Raw genomic sequence first — 13,202 nt, 5'->3', positions numbered from 1 at the left:
TTCCACTCTCAGTTTGTCTGGTCGGAAGGGTAAGGAAGAGAGGTGAAGATGAAAGAGAGGGGAGATGTTGAAGGAACTTAGTTTAAAGAGCTGTCAGAGGCTTATGGCAAAGAATCAAAGCCTCAAGGGGTTTAGCAGGGCTAGAACAAAGTCAAGAAGTGAATAACACTAAGCTAGCAGATGTTAGAAATAAAGGAGTTTTATCCACAAAAATACTAGTATTTCGGCATTTTTTCCCTTTTTTTTTTCTTTTTAATTGAAGTATAGTTGATTTACACTGTTGTGTTAGTTTCAGGTGTACAGCAAAGTGATTCAGATATATACATATATATATGTATATATTCTTTTTCAGATTCTTTTCCATTACAGGTTATTACAAGGTACTGAATATAGCTCCCTGTGCTCTACAGCAGGGCCTTGTTGTTTACCTGTTTTATGTAGCGTAGTCTATATTTGCTAACCCACACTCCTAACTTATCCACCCCCCACTGCCCCCACCTCCTGCCCCACGGTCTTCTTTGGTAACCGTAAGTTTGTTTTCTATGTCGGTGAGTCTTTCTGTTTTGGAAATAAGTTCATTTGTATCATTCTTTTAGATTCCACATGTAAGTGATATCACATGGTATTTATCTTTCCCTGTCTGACTTACTTCACTTAGTGTGATAATCTCTAGGTCCATCCATGTTGCTGCAAATAGCGTTATTTAATTCTTTTTTATTGTTGAGTAATATTCCACATCCTCTTTATCCATTCATCTGCTGATGGACATTTAGGTTGCTTCCATGTCTTGGCTATTGTAAATAGTGCTGCTATGAACGTTGAGGTACATGTATCTTTTTTTTTTTTCTTATTCTAGTAAAATAGCTTTACAGTGTTGTGTTAGTTTCTGATATAAAATGAAGTGAATCAGCTATATGTATACCTATATCCCCTCCCTCTTGGACCTCCCTCTCTCCTTTCAGTTTCCACCGTTTCCAGATATATGCTCAAGAGTCAGATTGCTGGATCATATGGTAACTTTATTTTAACTTTTTTTCCCTTGGGTTAATATGTAGTAACTTTTATTGAAACTAATTTACCTTTCCTAATTATATTTTCCTTGAGCTAATATCATTTTCATAGTTAAAAAAAAAGTGGTTCAAGCAGTTTAAGACTACACAATTAACTTTGTACAATTGAAAAAGTAGATAATTCTTACATGAATAATCAAGACCAAGTATTCTAAAATTATTTTCCATTGAATAAAACAAAATTCTGAATCCAAGGTATTTTTTAAATGCTTTTAAAGAAAACAGTGATATTTTTCATTTTATAATGTATCTACTTTATAATCATTTTTTCTATATGCAACTAATGAAGCCTCACAATTTGAATTAGTTTCTTAGAAATTCTATATCAATTAGCTTAAAATAAGTCCACATTAGGTACTAATGAATGCTTATTTATAAAAACAATGTTAAGACTGATAACCAAGTTAACATTTAGTAATAGAGGAAAAACCTTAAATAACAACCCTTAAAAAAGTGTCAATTTCTTTTTTTTTTTTTTTTTTTTTTTTTTTTGCGGTATGCAGGCCTCTCACTGTTGTGGCCTCTCCCATTGCGGAGCACAGGCTCCGGACACGCAGGCTCAGTGGCCATGGCTCACGGGCCCAGCCGCTGCACGGCATGTGGGATCTTCCCAGACTGGGGCACGAACCCGTGTCCCCTGCATTGGCAGGCGGATTCTCAACCACTGCGCCACCAGGGAAGCCCTAAAAAAGTGTCAATTTCTTGAATAAAGAAAAATCCATAATGCCAACTTCACTCAGTATGTGAAATGTGCTTAGTTATGATTTAAGTCTAAGAATCAATGCTCACATTAACATATTAATTTCTCTAGATTTGCATTTTCTTCTATTTGCAGTCTCTATCCTCCTGTATAGCCAAAAAGATATATAGAGAAATTTTGTAAAAATTACTACATTAGCCAGAATAATAAAACTTAGGTATCTTTTCTAGCATACAGTTAAAAATAATGAGAAACAAAATTTTCCTGGACAAATATTATTATAAATGTTAAAAGCAACGTACAATAGCAATATACTGAATCTGGTGGGAAAAAAGTTACAGACCTTTTCTACCCTACATCACCTCTATTAAGAAGAGCTCTACAGGGACTTACCTGGTGGTGCAGTGGTTAAGACTCCACCGGCCAGGTTCAATCCCTGGCCGGGCAACTAGATTCCCGCACGCATGCCGCAACTAAGAGTCCGCATGCCACAACAAAGGAGCCCGCCTGCCGCAACTAAGACTCGGTGTAACCAAAATAAATAAATAATTCTACAAATGAATATCATATCTAAAAGACAAAGTGTATAAGAAAAAGTGACAAAATAACAATGCCTTAGGTCTGAACAAGTCAATATTCCTACACCAGAATCAAATGCACAAATCATTACTTACTCAGACATTCTTTCAAGGCCAAAGCCTGAACATTAGCTAACTGTTTCTCTCTCTGTATAAGTTGCTCCCCAGAGAAATTTGGAAGTGACAAGAGGTCAAGAGGAAAGCCTGAAAAACAAAAAAAGTCAGTATTAAAGATGATTTGTAACAAAAATTAATATCCAGTCCTCAAGAAATGTGTTACAACATAATTAAAAGTCAATTACTCATCTTCCTTGACCTTGCATATTTCAAAGTAAATAATAATAAGTGAGCAGCAGAAAATAAGTGTACTAAATTATTCTGCATTTTAAACTTCGACCTGCTTCTTAAATTGAGAGAATTTAGGTAGCAGAATAGAATTCCTTCCACCAGCTTCTCTTCTACCTGCTTGGCTATTGAAACTCTTACACAAAGCACAGACTGAGTATGGGAGCTGGTCACCAAAGATGGCCTCCCAGTGAATCACACTTCCTGCCACTCATTCGCCGCGCAGTCCTTCCACAGTGAATCTAGGTTGGCCTCACGCAACTACTAAGGGGTGGTAAAAGTGACAATGAATGGCTAGGTCACAGGAAGCCTTACAGCTTCTTAGAACAACTGCTCTAAGAGCAGTTAGCAACCACAGAAGAACTCAGACTCCCCAGAGACCATGATGCTGTGAGGAAGCCCACGCTGGCCAGGAGGACAGGACACGTGAAGAGGAAGTCAGCTCGCATATGTTCCAGCCATCCTAACCCAGGCACCACGCATGTGGGTAAAGAGCCATCTCACACACCAAGCCCTGTTAGGTCTTCAAAATGACTGAAGCCCCAGCTGTGTGTGACTCTGCAGAGTCACACGTGGATCTTCAAAACGGAAACGTCCAGCTGAGCCCAGTCAACCTACAGGACTACGAGACGTGGCAGTAAATCGTCGTTATTAAGCTGCACTGGGGATAGTTTGTCATATAGTGATAGGTAACCAAAGCATGGAGCTTGGAGAGGAAAATAAAAAGATGGGCAATAAAACAGAACGAGACGCCTGAGAGAAAGTAAGTGAAAATAAGAAATAAATTCTAGAAAAATAATACGTGTTTAAAGTGGAAGTCACTAAAAATTTTCCTATTTGGAATTGAAGGCTGACCTACTAAATTTTACTAAGTATAATGTATAAGGGATTCATTCTCTGCACTCTAAACTGTCCAAATATGTTATAAAATATTTAAAATAAAAGTAAATTTACTGAAAGTGAAATGGAGTTTGGAGACAGTAAGTTCATTAAAAGTTAAGTATGTACACAAAGAAATGTAAAAATGTTCTGTTTTCCACCTAAAGTTAACACTTACTCAATTTGGTTTCTTCTGTCTTTGCTTTCATCTTTCCATGAATTAAACTGAGTGCAAAGGAGCCATTGATCTGGTTGGCTGAGTGAATCAATGTGGCTTTACACTTTCTGTTGCCATTACCTTGTAACAAGAGATAATAGCTAGAACTCTCTCCTTTCACTTCAACATCTGGAACTAAACAAAAACAATTATTTTGTTAAGTATGTGAAAATTCAGCAGGCAACATGGCAGAATCATACATTTGATCCATAGGATATAATGACATGTCTATGTTATTTCAAAACAAGGTGTTACCCAATACATTTGGGGCAGTAGTTGTTCATTTAACTGAGGAAGCTGTTAAAGCAGTGAATCATAACAAAAATGATACTCACAGAGCATATACATTTTACTTTAAATTAAAACTATGTGTACTCATTCATTAACTTTTTTTTTTTTTTTTTTTTTTTTTTTAATGGTACGCGGGCCTCTCACTGCTGTGGCTTCTCCCGTTGCGGAGCACAGGCTCCGGACGCGCAGGCTCAGCGGCCATGGCTCACGGGCCCAGCCGCTCTGCGGCATGTGGGATCTTCCCAGACCGGGGCACGAACCCGTGTCCCCTGCATCGGCAGGCAGACTCTCAACCACTGCGCCACCAGGGAAGCCCCATTCATTAACTTTTGATGTGGCTCATTAGCATTCCATTATGTCTTTCCTATATATCCACACCCGTAACGTATCAACTACTACTTCCAGCTTCTCTTTCTTTAAAGCGGAATAAACTGACCCCTGCAAGCACACACAGCTCAACTGTGTACAGATATACTTAAAGGTAGCTTTCTGGTCCCTGCAGTGTGCATCCATAATGTATTTTACAAGAGGACTGGAGAGCATTCATTAATCTGGCTTGCCAGTAACGTGAAGGTCAGTTAAGACAGTCTAGTGCATTTTAATAACAAATCAAGTGAGGGTTATAGTGAAGGTTGAGGAAAAACTGTGAAGCCTTTGAGACTAAAAATAGAAGTAGAATCCCTTTTGTTGAATGGTGAATTGGACATAAGCATTTATTTTCATTATCTCCTGAAATTCCATGAAATGAGAATAAATTTAAAAATAGCATAAAACTGCAAGAACCAGTATATGAGAGAAGAGACAATAGCAACTAAACCTTGAAAGCAGGAAAGCAGATGAACAATTGGTAACAGACCTCAGACTCTCAATTGTTAAGGAACCTGAGAAAAACAAAAGGGAAAGCTTGCAGGCAACAAAATGTATACTATAACCCCTGACAAGAGACTCTGGGATCGCACTGCAAACAAAATGAAGGTGAAATAGGAAAATAGGTTGAATGTCTGTCTGAGAAGCAGTTTAGCTCCTGACCCCTTCTTATTCTTTTCAGGCAAATGATTGTCCTCTCCCCAGCCCAGAAGACTAGTGGTTATTCTCTGGAGAAAGTAAAACAAAATGCCTCTGGCCTGGGAGATATAAGACAGAGCTTAGGGTTGGAGCTGAATATCACTGCATTAAGTGAATGCTTGTATAGTGAATACTGAGGCCCTTTACCTTTCTTCACCTACATAACTTCCACCATTTTGGAAGCCAGATAGCAGAATTGAGCCTTCTTTTAGAAATACGGTCAGTACTAGGGGAAGGACCAAAGAATTCCAGCCTTGGGATTGCCTCATGGCTCAGTGAGATCACCCTAAAATGAAGACCAAAGTCAACAAGCTCCAAACATGCACTCAAATTTTCCAATCAGCTTTCTCATACCCCCTCTTAAATATGAACAGGCAGCCAAACATTATGGGACATCAGGGAAAGTCTCTAGTATGAAAACATATGACAAAGCAAGCAAACAGAAACAAAGTGACTTGTAGGGAAGCAAAGAATATGCAGTAAAAAGAAATCATAAAGCAAAAGCAAACAACAAACAAATCAGGTCACTAAAATCCTCAGAGAAGAGACTATATTGCATCCATTAAATAAGAACAGGAAATTGTAAGAAAAGAACATTACATAAGAAAGAGATCATGGAAATTAAGAAAGCAGAAATATATATTTCAACTAAAAGGTTAGCATATAAAGTTCAGTGAATCTATCAGAAAGTAGAGTAAAAAGTCAAAGAAATAGAAAATAGGAAGAGAGACACACACAAACCAGGAGGAACAACATTCAAACAGGAATATTAGAAGAGAGAACATAAAAAATGGAGGGAAGGAAATTATCAATAAAATAATTATAAGAACTTTTTTCCTGGGAATTCCCTGGCGGTCCAGTGGTTAGGACTCAGCACTTTCACTGCTGGGGGCCAGGGTTCAATCCCTGGTCGGGGAACTAAGATTCTGCAAGCTGTGCAGCACAGCCAAAAATAATAATAATAATGTTTTTCCCAATAAAAAGACAAGCTTCCAGGCAAGCTAGAATAAAATAGACACACCAAAAATAAAAATAGACCCACCAAGGTGCATCATCATGAAAACTCAGAAGACTAAGGACAACAAGTATATTCTACAAAATACCAGAGAAGGGCTTCCCTGGTGGCGCAGTGGTTGAGGGTCCGCCTGCCGATGCAGGGGACACGGGTTCGTGACCTGGTCCGGGAAGATCCCACATGCCGCGGAGCGTATGGGCCCGTGAGCCATGGCTGCTGAGCCTGCGCGTCCAGAGCCTGTGCTCCGCAACGGGAGAGGCCACAACAGTGAGAGGCCCGCATACCACAAAAAAAATTAAAAAAAAAAAAAAAACCAGAGAAAACATAGGTTTCTTATTTAAAAAATGAAAAATGAGAATGGCACAAGACTTCTAAGTAACCGCACTAAAAGCTGGAAAACAATGGGACAATTGGGAACAATGGGAACAATGCCTTCAAAATTCCCCTGGAGGGCTTCCCTGGTGGCGCAGTGGTTGAGAATCCGCCTGCCAATGCAGGAGACACGGGTTCGTGCCCTGGTCCGGGAAGATCCCACATGCCGCGGAGCAACTAAGCCCGTGAGCCATGGCCGCTGGGCCTGTGCGTCCGGAGCCTGTGCTCCGCAATGGGAGAGGCCACAACAGTGAGAGGCCCGTGTACCACAAAAAAAAAAAAAAAAAAAAAAAAAAAAAATTCCCCTGGAAAAATATTCTCCAACCTAGAATGCTATATTAAAATGAGACGGTAGAATAAAAACTTTTCTAGGCATAGAGGGTCTCAAAAATTTCCCTCCTATGCACTTTTCTCAGGATGATTTTAGAGTATGTGCTCCACCAAAATGGGAAAATGAAAAAAACAGAAAGATTAAAGGATCCCAGGAACCAACAAAGAAAGGCAAACAGAATTTCTATGATGAAAAGAGTCTTAGATCCAAAAGCTATGGAACAAATCTGTAAAGTAAAACCAACCAGTCTAGATTAGGCAGGTCATAAAGATCCAGAAGAGATTTCTTACATATACACGATTGATAGGATAGTTAATATGCTTTAATGTACTGAAAGGAGTTTCACAACCAGGGGAAGGCTTTGTGATTGAATTTTTTTAAAAAAATCATTAACTCTAGGTAAAACAAAATATTGTACAGGAAAGAAAAATAAAATATAGTACACGGCTAAACTGTGAATAGTGATTACATCAACATAATAATTAAAACAATGAACATTAATCTAAAATTACTACATGATCATTCTGGGAGGACTGAGAAGAAAATGAGAAATGAGGAAGAATGTAAAGGAAATGAGAAGAATGTCAGTGTGTAGTAAGGGCAAAGAGTGAAAAAGGATTCACACTTCTCAGTGTGGGAACTTACTATGAAGCTACAGTAATCAAGACAGGGAGGCACTGGTATAAGGACAGACATATAGATTAACAGAATAGAACAGAGTCCAGAAATATGCCCTCACATTTATAGTCAAATGGTTTTCAGTAAAGGTGCCAAGACAATTTTATGGAGAAAGAATAGTCTTTTCAAAAATGGTCTTGGAATAACTGGACATCCATGTGCAAAAGAATGAAGTTGGACCCTTACCCCCTACCTCCCAATATATAAAAAAATAATTCAAAATGGATCACAGATGTAAATGTAAGAGGTAAAACTTTAAAATTCTTGGAAGAAAACAGACAAAGGCATAAGTCTTCATGACCCTAGATTAGGCAATCATCTATTAAATATGAGACCCCAAGTACAAGCAACAACAACAACAAAAAGAAATAGAAAATTGGATTTCATGAAAATTAAGCATCTTTGTGCTTCAAAGCACATCATCAAGAGAATGAAAAGTCAATCCACTATGGACTTTGGGTGATAAATGTGTCAATGTAGGCTCATCAATTGTAACAAATGTACCACTCTGATGTGTGATGTTGATAAGGGGGGAGGTTATATGTGTGTGGGGACATGGGCTATATGGAAATTCTCTGTACTTTCCACTCAGTTTTGCTGTGCACCTAAAACTGCTCTAAAAAGATAAAGTTTATTAATTTTAAAAAAAGTATCCATATGACAAGGCTGCTGTTAGGATTAAATGTGCGACGCTGCATGGAAAGTGCTTAGATTACTGCCTAAAGTATTTTAATTGCTCAATAGTACCAATTAAAAAAAAAGTCTACCCATGAAATAAGGGAAAATTTTTGTAAATCACGTATTTTATAGGGGATTTGTATCTAGAATATATAAATAACTCCTACAACTCATAACAAAGAGACAAATAACTCAAAAACTGGGTAAAGAATCTGAATAGACATTCCTCCATAAAATATACAAATGGCCAATAAGCATGTGGAAAGAACAGCAAGCTTCTTAACATCACTGGCCAATATGGTCACGTAAATCCAGACCACAAAGAGATACCACTTCACATCCCTTGGATGACTGTAATCAAAACTACAGACAATAACAGCTGTTGATGAGGATGTACAGAAAGGGGAACCCTCGTAACTTGCTGCTGGGAATATAAAATGGCACGGCCACTTTAGAAAACATTTAGGCAATTCTTCAAAAAGTTTAACATATAGTTAATATACAACCCCCAAATCCCATCCCTAGGTTTATATCCAAAGTAATTTTAAGCGTATGTTCACACAGAAATATATACACAAGTATTTATAGCAGCGTTATTTATAATAGCCCCAAACTGTCAAACACTCCAACTGATGTGTGAATAAATAACATGTGATATATCCAAATGACTGAACTATTATTCGGCAATAGAGAGGCATGAGGTACTACACTACAGCATGGATGAACCTTGAAGCCATTACGCTGTCCTTGAAAGCAGGCAGTCATTAAAGACGACACACTGTATGATTACGCTCCGAGGAAGTGTCCAGGCAATCTACACAGACAGAAAGAGATGAGTGTTGCCGTTGGGCTGGGAAGAGGAGCAGGTGACGGGCATGAGGAGTAACTGCCACTGGGCATATGGGGCTGCGTTTTGGTGAGAAGCAAGTGTCCTCAAACTGACTGTGGTGATGGCTGCACACTCGTAATCCATCCTGTAATAGACTAAAAACCATGCAATTGTATTTTAAATGGTCCAATTGTATGGTGTGTGAATTATAACTCAATAAAGCTGAGGTTTTTAAATTTATAATTATTTTGGGAATGTAAGGTTCTGCTCCCAAAAAGAGTTCTTAGCGTTTTGAGATATATACATAATGTATACGTGTGTGTTTATGGACAGTATATATATATATATATATATATATATATATATATATATAGTACGTGTGTGTACATATATATATACATATATATGCTAAAACAATCTACTGTAACTTTATTACAACAGTTTATTTCACAGATATGAACATACTGTGGGTTAAAGACTATCCCCCCAAAAAACCATGAAGTACAAAAAATTTTTTTGCAATTAGCTAGCCATAGAGACAGTAATCCTGTTCTTAAACATCAGTCTTAGAAAAGGAATTTAAATCAAGGTTATCAGAAAGGAACAACACTGTTACCAGTTGTATTTGAAACTAAGGTTTGCCAGGAGTTATAGTGACCTTAATTCATTTACCAATTTAGCACCTTGCCAATTCAAGTTATATGCCTCTTCAATCCATGACATTCTTTCCACATTTATATTAAATCCTGTCACCCAATGAAGGTACTATAAAGCACTTTAATCACTGAAGTCTGTAGTTACAACAATCTCATTTTCCTCAAGAGAAAAATGTTTATTTTAAAGAACTCCCCTAACCATAATGACCATGCAGTCATTTAAAAAACTTTGCTCCAGATTTGGCAGGTGTCAACTGAAGACTTATCAGATAACTTTTATGTAAATACCACAGAGACTAACAGATTTATAATTAGCATAGTTATTCAATTCCCATAGCTCTTCCTAAAGAAATAAGGGAAAATGATTACAACAACACATTTCTATTTTCATCTGTTATTTTTACACTATCAACTTATAAGAGAATGATTGGCTTGCATGCCCCCTCTCCCACTAAAAAAACATCCATTTTGAATCTACTATATAGGTAAAATGGGAGAAGCAGAAATTCCAAGTGTCCTTTAGTTGTATCAAATTTTACGAATAACATATAAACTATAATGAAGAGATGTACCACTATTAGTTTCATTAGCAAACAAAATTCTAGTATAATAAAAATCAAGTCATATTTTATATCAATAAGTTTCTCAGTGGTTCTTAAAAGCCAGCAACACCCTTTCTTTTCTTGCACTGTTGGCGGGAATGTAAACTGATACAGCCACTGTGGAGAACCGTATGGAGGTTCCTTAAAAAACTAAAAATAGAACTACCATATGACCCAGAAAATACCACTACTGGGCACATACCCTGAGAAAACCATAATTCAAAAACAGACATATACCACAATGTTCATTGCAGCACTATTTACAATAGCCAGGACATGGAAGCAACCTAAGTGTCCACTGACAGATGAATGGATAAAGAAGATGTGCCACATATATATAACGGAATATTACTCAGCCATAAAAAGAAACGAAATTGAGATATTTGTAGTGAGGTGGATGGACCTAGAGTCTATCATACAGAGTGAAGTCAGTCAGAAAGAGAAAAACAAATACCATATGCTAATGCATACATATGGAATTTTTTTAAAAAATGGTTCTGATGAACCTAGGGGCAGGACAGGAATAAAGACACAGATGCAGAGAATGGATGTGAGGACATGGGGAGGGAGAGCGGTAAGCTGGGACAAAGTGAGAGAGTAGCATTGACGTATATACACTACTCAATGTAAAATAGGTAGCTAGTGGGAAGCAGCTGCATAGCACAGGGATATCAGCTCGGTGGTTTGTGACCACCTAGAGGGGTGGGAGGGAGACGCAAGAGGGAGGGGATACAGGGATATAGTATATGTATAGCTGATTCACTTTGTTATACAGCAGAAACTAACATAACATTGTAAAGCAATTATACACCAATAAAGATGTTAAAAAATAAAATAAAAAAATAAACAGTTCAACAATATAAAAACAAAATCATATTAATGTACAGAGGAAATAATATTCCATATTATAAAATGAAAAATATCCCAGGATGATTAGGGGAACAGGATATTCTGGTTAAGTGGACAGTCTAAATTATTGATGAGTATTATACATATTTCTTAAGAAGCAACTAAATAATATACCCAATTATTTTGATAATTATGCCAAAAATTAAACAATAAAATAAAATCTAGCCTTCAATGTAGGCATTTTAGGAAGCTATGCACTTTCCAACAGTTACATCACTATAAATTCTAGACTCAACTTTTGAAATGGTCCTTAGGTCAGCTAGGGAATCACAAGAAAAAAGTGTTAATTACTTTACATTGATAAAGCAATTCCAAAAAGTGTATTGCCTACCTTGATCCCCCACCTTATTCATCAGACTAAGCTTTGAACAATTTATCGTAAATTTAAAAATAAATCATAAACTGTCGCTGAGACGCTCCAAGAAAATGCTCTGGGGCTCAATTTTAGAAAGAATCTAACACGGTTTAAGAAATAACAGCATTGTGGAATAGGTGTTGGAGGCTTCCTACTGAGAAGATTCCAAAAATGTAGAAGGATTTATAGATTCCACTATGACTATTTCAACCAATTAAATAACATTAGGATCATAAACTGTATACATTTCCTCTTAGTTGTAACACAGTAAAATACACAATATGAAAGCTACAGTGAATAAAGCAGTTATTCAGAAGATATTTCAAGATCTTACTCACCATCATGAACAACAATGATCCTTTATTGTTACACAGACATAGAAAGGATTTAAGATAGGACAGAATAACAAAAAGCTATTGCAGAGTTTACAAAGTGTTTACTTTCACTACCAATAGTGTCTAACAAGTTTGCGAGATATACTAAACAAGTATATTATCCTCATTTTCTAGCCAAGGAATTAAAGGCCTAAAGTAGTTATTCTTACACCTTTTTCTGCCTCAAAGCATCTGAAGGGCTTTCAGACAGAGTGGCTCTCTAGCCTAGAGTTGAAGAGAGCACGCCTAGAGCAGAGGGTCTCAATACTGGATGCACATTTGAAACACCTGGGTGCTTTTACAAACTGCTGATGCCCTGATCCTCCCCAGAGATTTGCATTTAATTGTTTTCAGGTAGGGCCCAGCTTGACTTTTTCTTTTCTGATAACCGCCAAGGTTATTCTAATGTGAGCTGGTATTAAGAATTACTGAACTAGGGTAGAAACAAACTGCATTTAGGTCTAAGAGCCTTCAAGTGATTCTTGCCAAAAAAAAAAAAAAAAGTTTTAATGAGGTATAATTTACATACACATATCAGAGTCTAAGTTTGATTAGTTCAAGGAAATTATACAACTGTTTATCCGTGATTATAATTCAGCCTCAAAAGCTTCCATTAGGGCTTCCCTGGTGGCGCAGTGGTTGAGAGTCTGCCTGCCAATGCAGGGGACGCGGGTTCATGCCCCGGTCCGGGAAGATCCCACATGCTGCGGAGCGGCTGGGCCCGTGAGCCGTGGCCACTGAGCCTGTGCTTCCGGAGCCTGCGCTCTGCAACGGGAGAGGCCACAACAGTGTGAGGCCCGCATACCGAAGAAAAAAAAAAAAAAAAATAGGGAAAAGCTTCCATTACCTCTTTGCAGTCAATCTCCTTTCCTGCTCATGGCCTCAGGCCTCTATTGATCTGCTTTCTGGTCCTCCTGCCTTTTTTAGAAATTTCATATAAGTAAAATTATGTACTAGTCTTTTAAGCCTGACTTTATAAACTCAGTAATATTTAGGTATACTCAAATCTTTTCATGTCTTTTTACTGCTGAGAAGGATTCCATTATATGGACAAAACAAACCATGTTCATCTGTTCACCAGTTGATGGATATCTGCATAGTTTCCAATTCTTAGTTATTATGAATATTGCTTCTATAAACAGCTGCTTGCAAGCATGTGTGAACATATGCTCTCATTTCTCCTGGATAAATACCTAGGAATGGAAGAACTGAGCTGCAGAGTTACGTGTAAGCTTAACGGCCCGACTGTTTTCCACAG

The 13,202-nt window shown here is 37.6% G+C and overlaps 1 protein-coding gene across 14 annotated transcripts in view; it reads right to left on the bottom strand.

Annotated features, from left to right (window-relative positions):
* Positions 1-13,202, bottom strand: part of MTBP (MDM2 binding protein) — a 237,345-nt gene that overhangs the window by 190,630 nt on the left and 33,513 nt on the right. For all 14 annotated transcript variants that reach the window (XR_010837361.1, XR_010837358.1, XR_010837356.1 and 11 more), the window contains 2 exons: positions 3,751-3,924; positions 2,445-2,552 (listed from right to left, as the gene is read on the bottom strand). Coding sequence is in view for 5 of the 14 variants with exons in the window: in XM_059043447.2 (XP_058899430.1) it covers positions 2,445-2,552; positions 3,751-3,924 (282 nt within the window). In the remaining 9 variants the exon portion in view is untranslated. The remainder of the gene's footprint in view (positions 1-2,444; positions 2,553-3,750; positions 3,925-13,202) is intronic.

The sequence above is a fragment of the Kogia breviceps genome, chromosome 17 (genome assembly GCF_026419965.1).
Source record: "Kogia breviceps isolate mKogBre1 chromosome 17, mKogBre1 haplotype 1, whole genome shotgun sequence".
NCBI classification, from domain to species: Eukaryota; Metazoa; Chordata; class Mammalia; order Artiodactyla; family Physeteridae; genus Kogia; species Kogia breviceps.
This window is presented reverse-complemented; position numbering and strand designations above follow the sequence as displayed.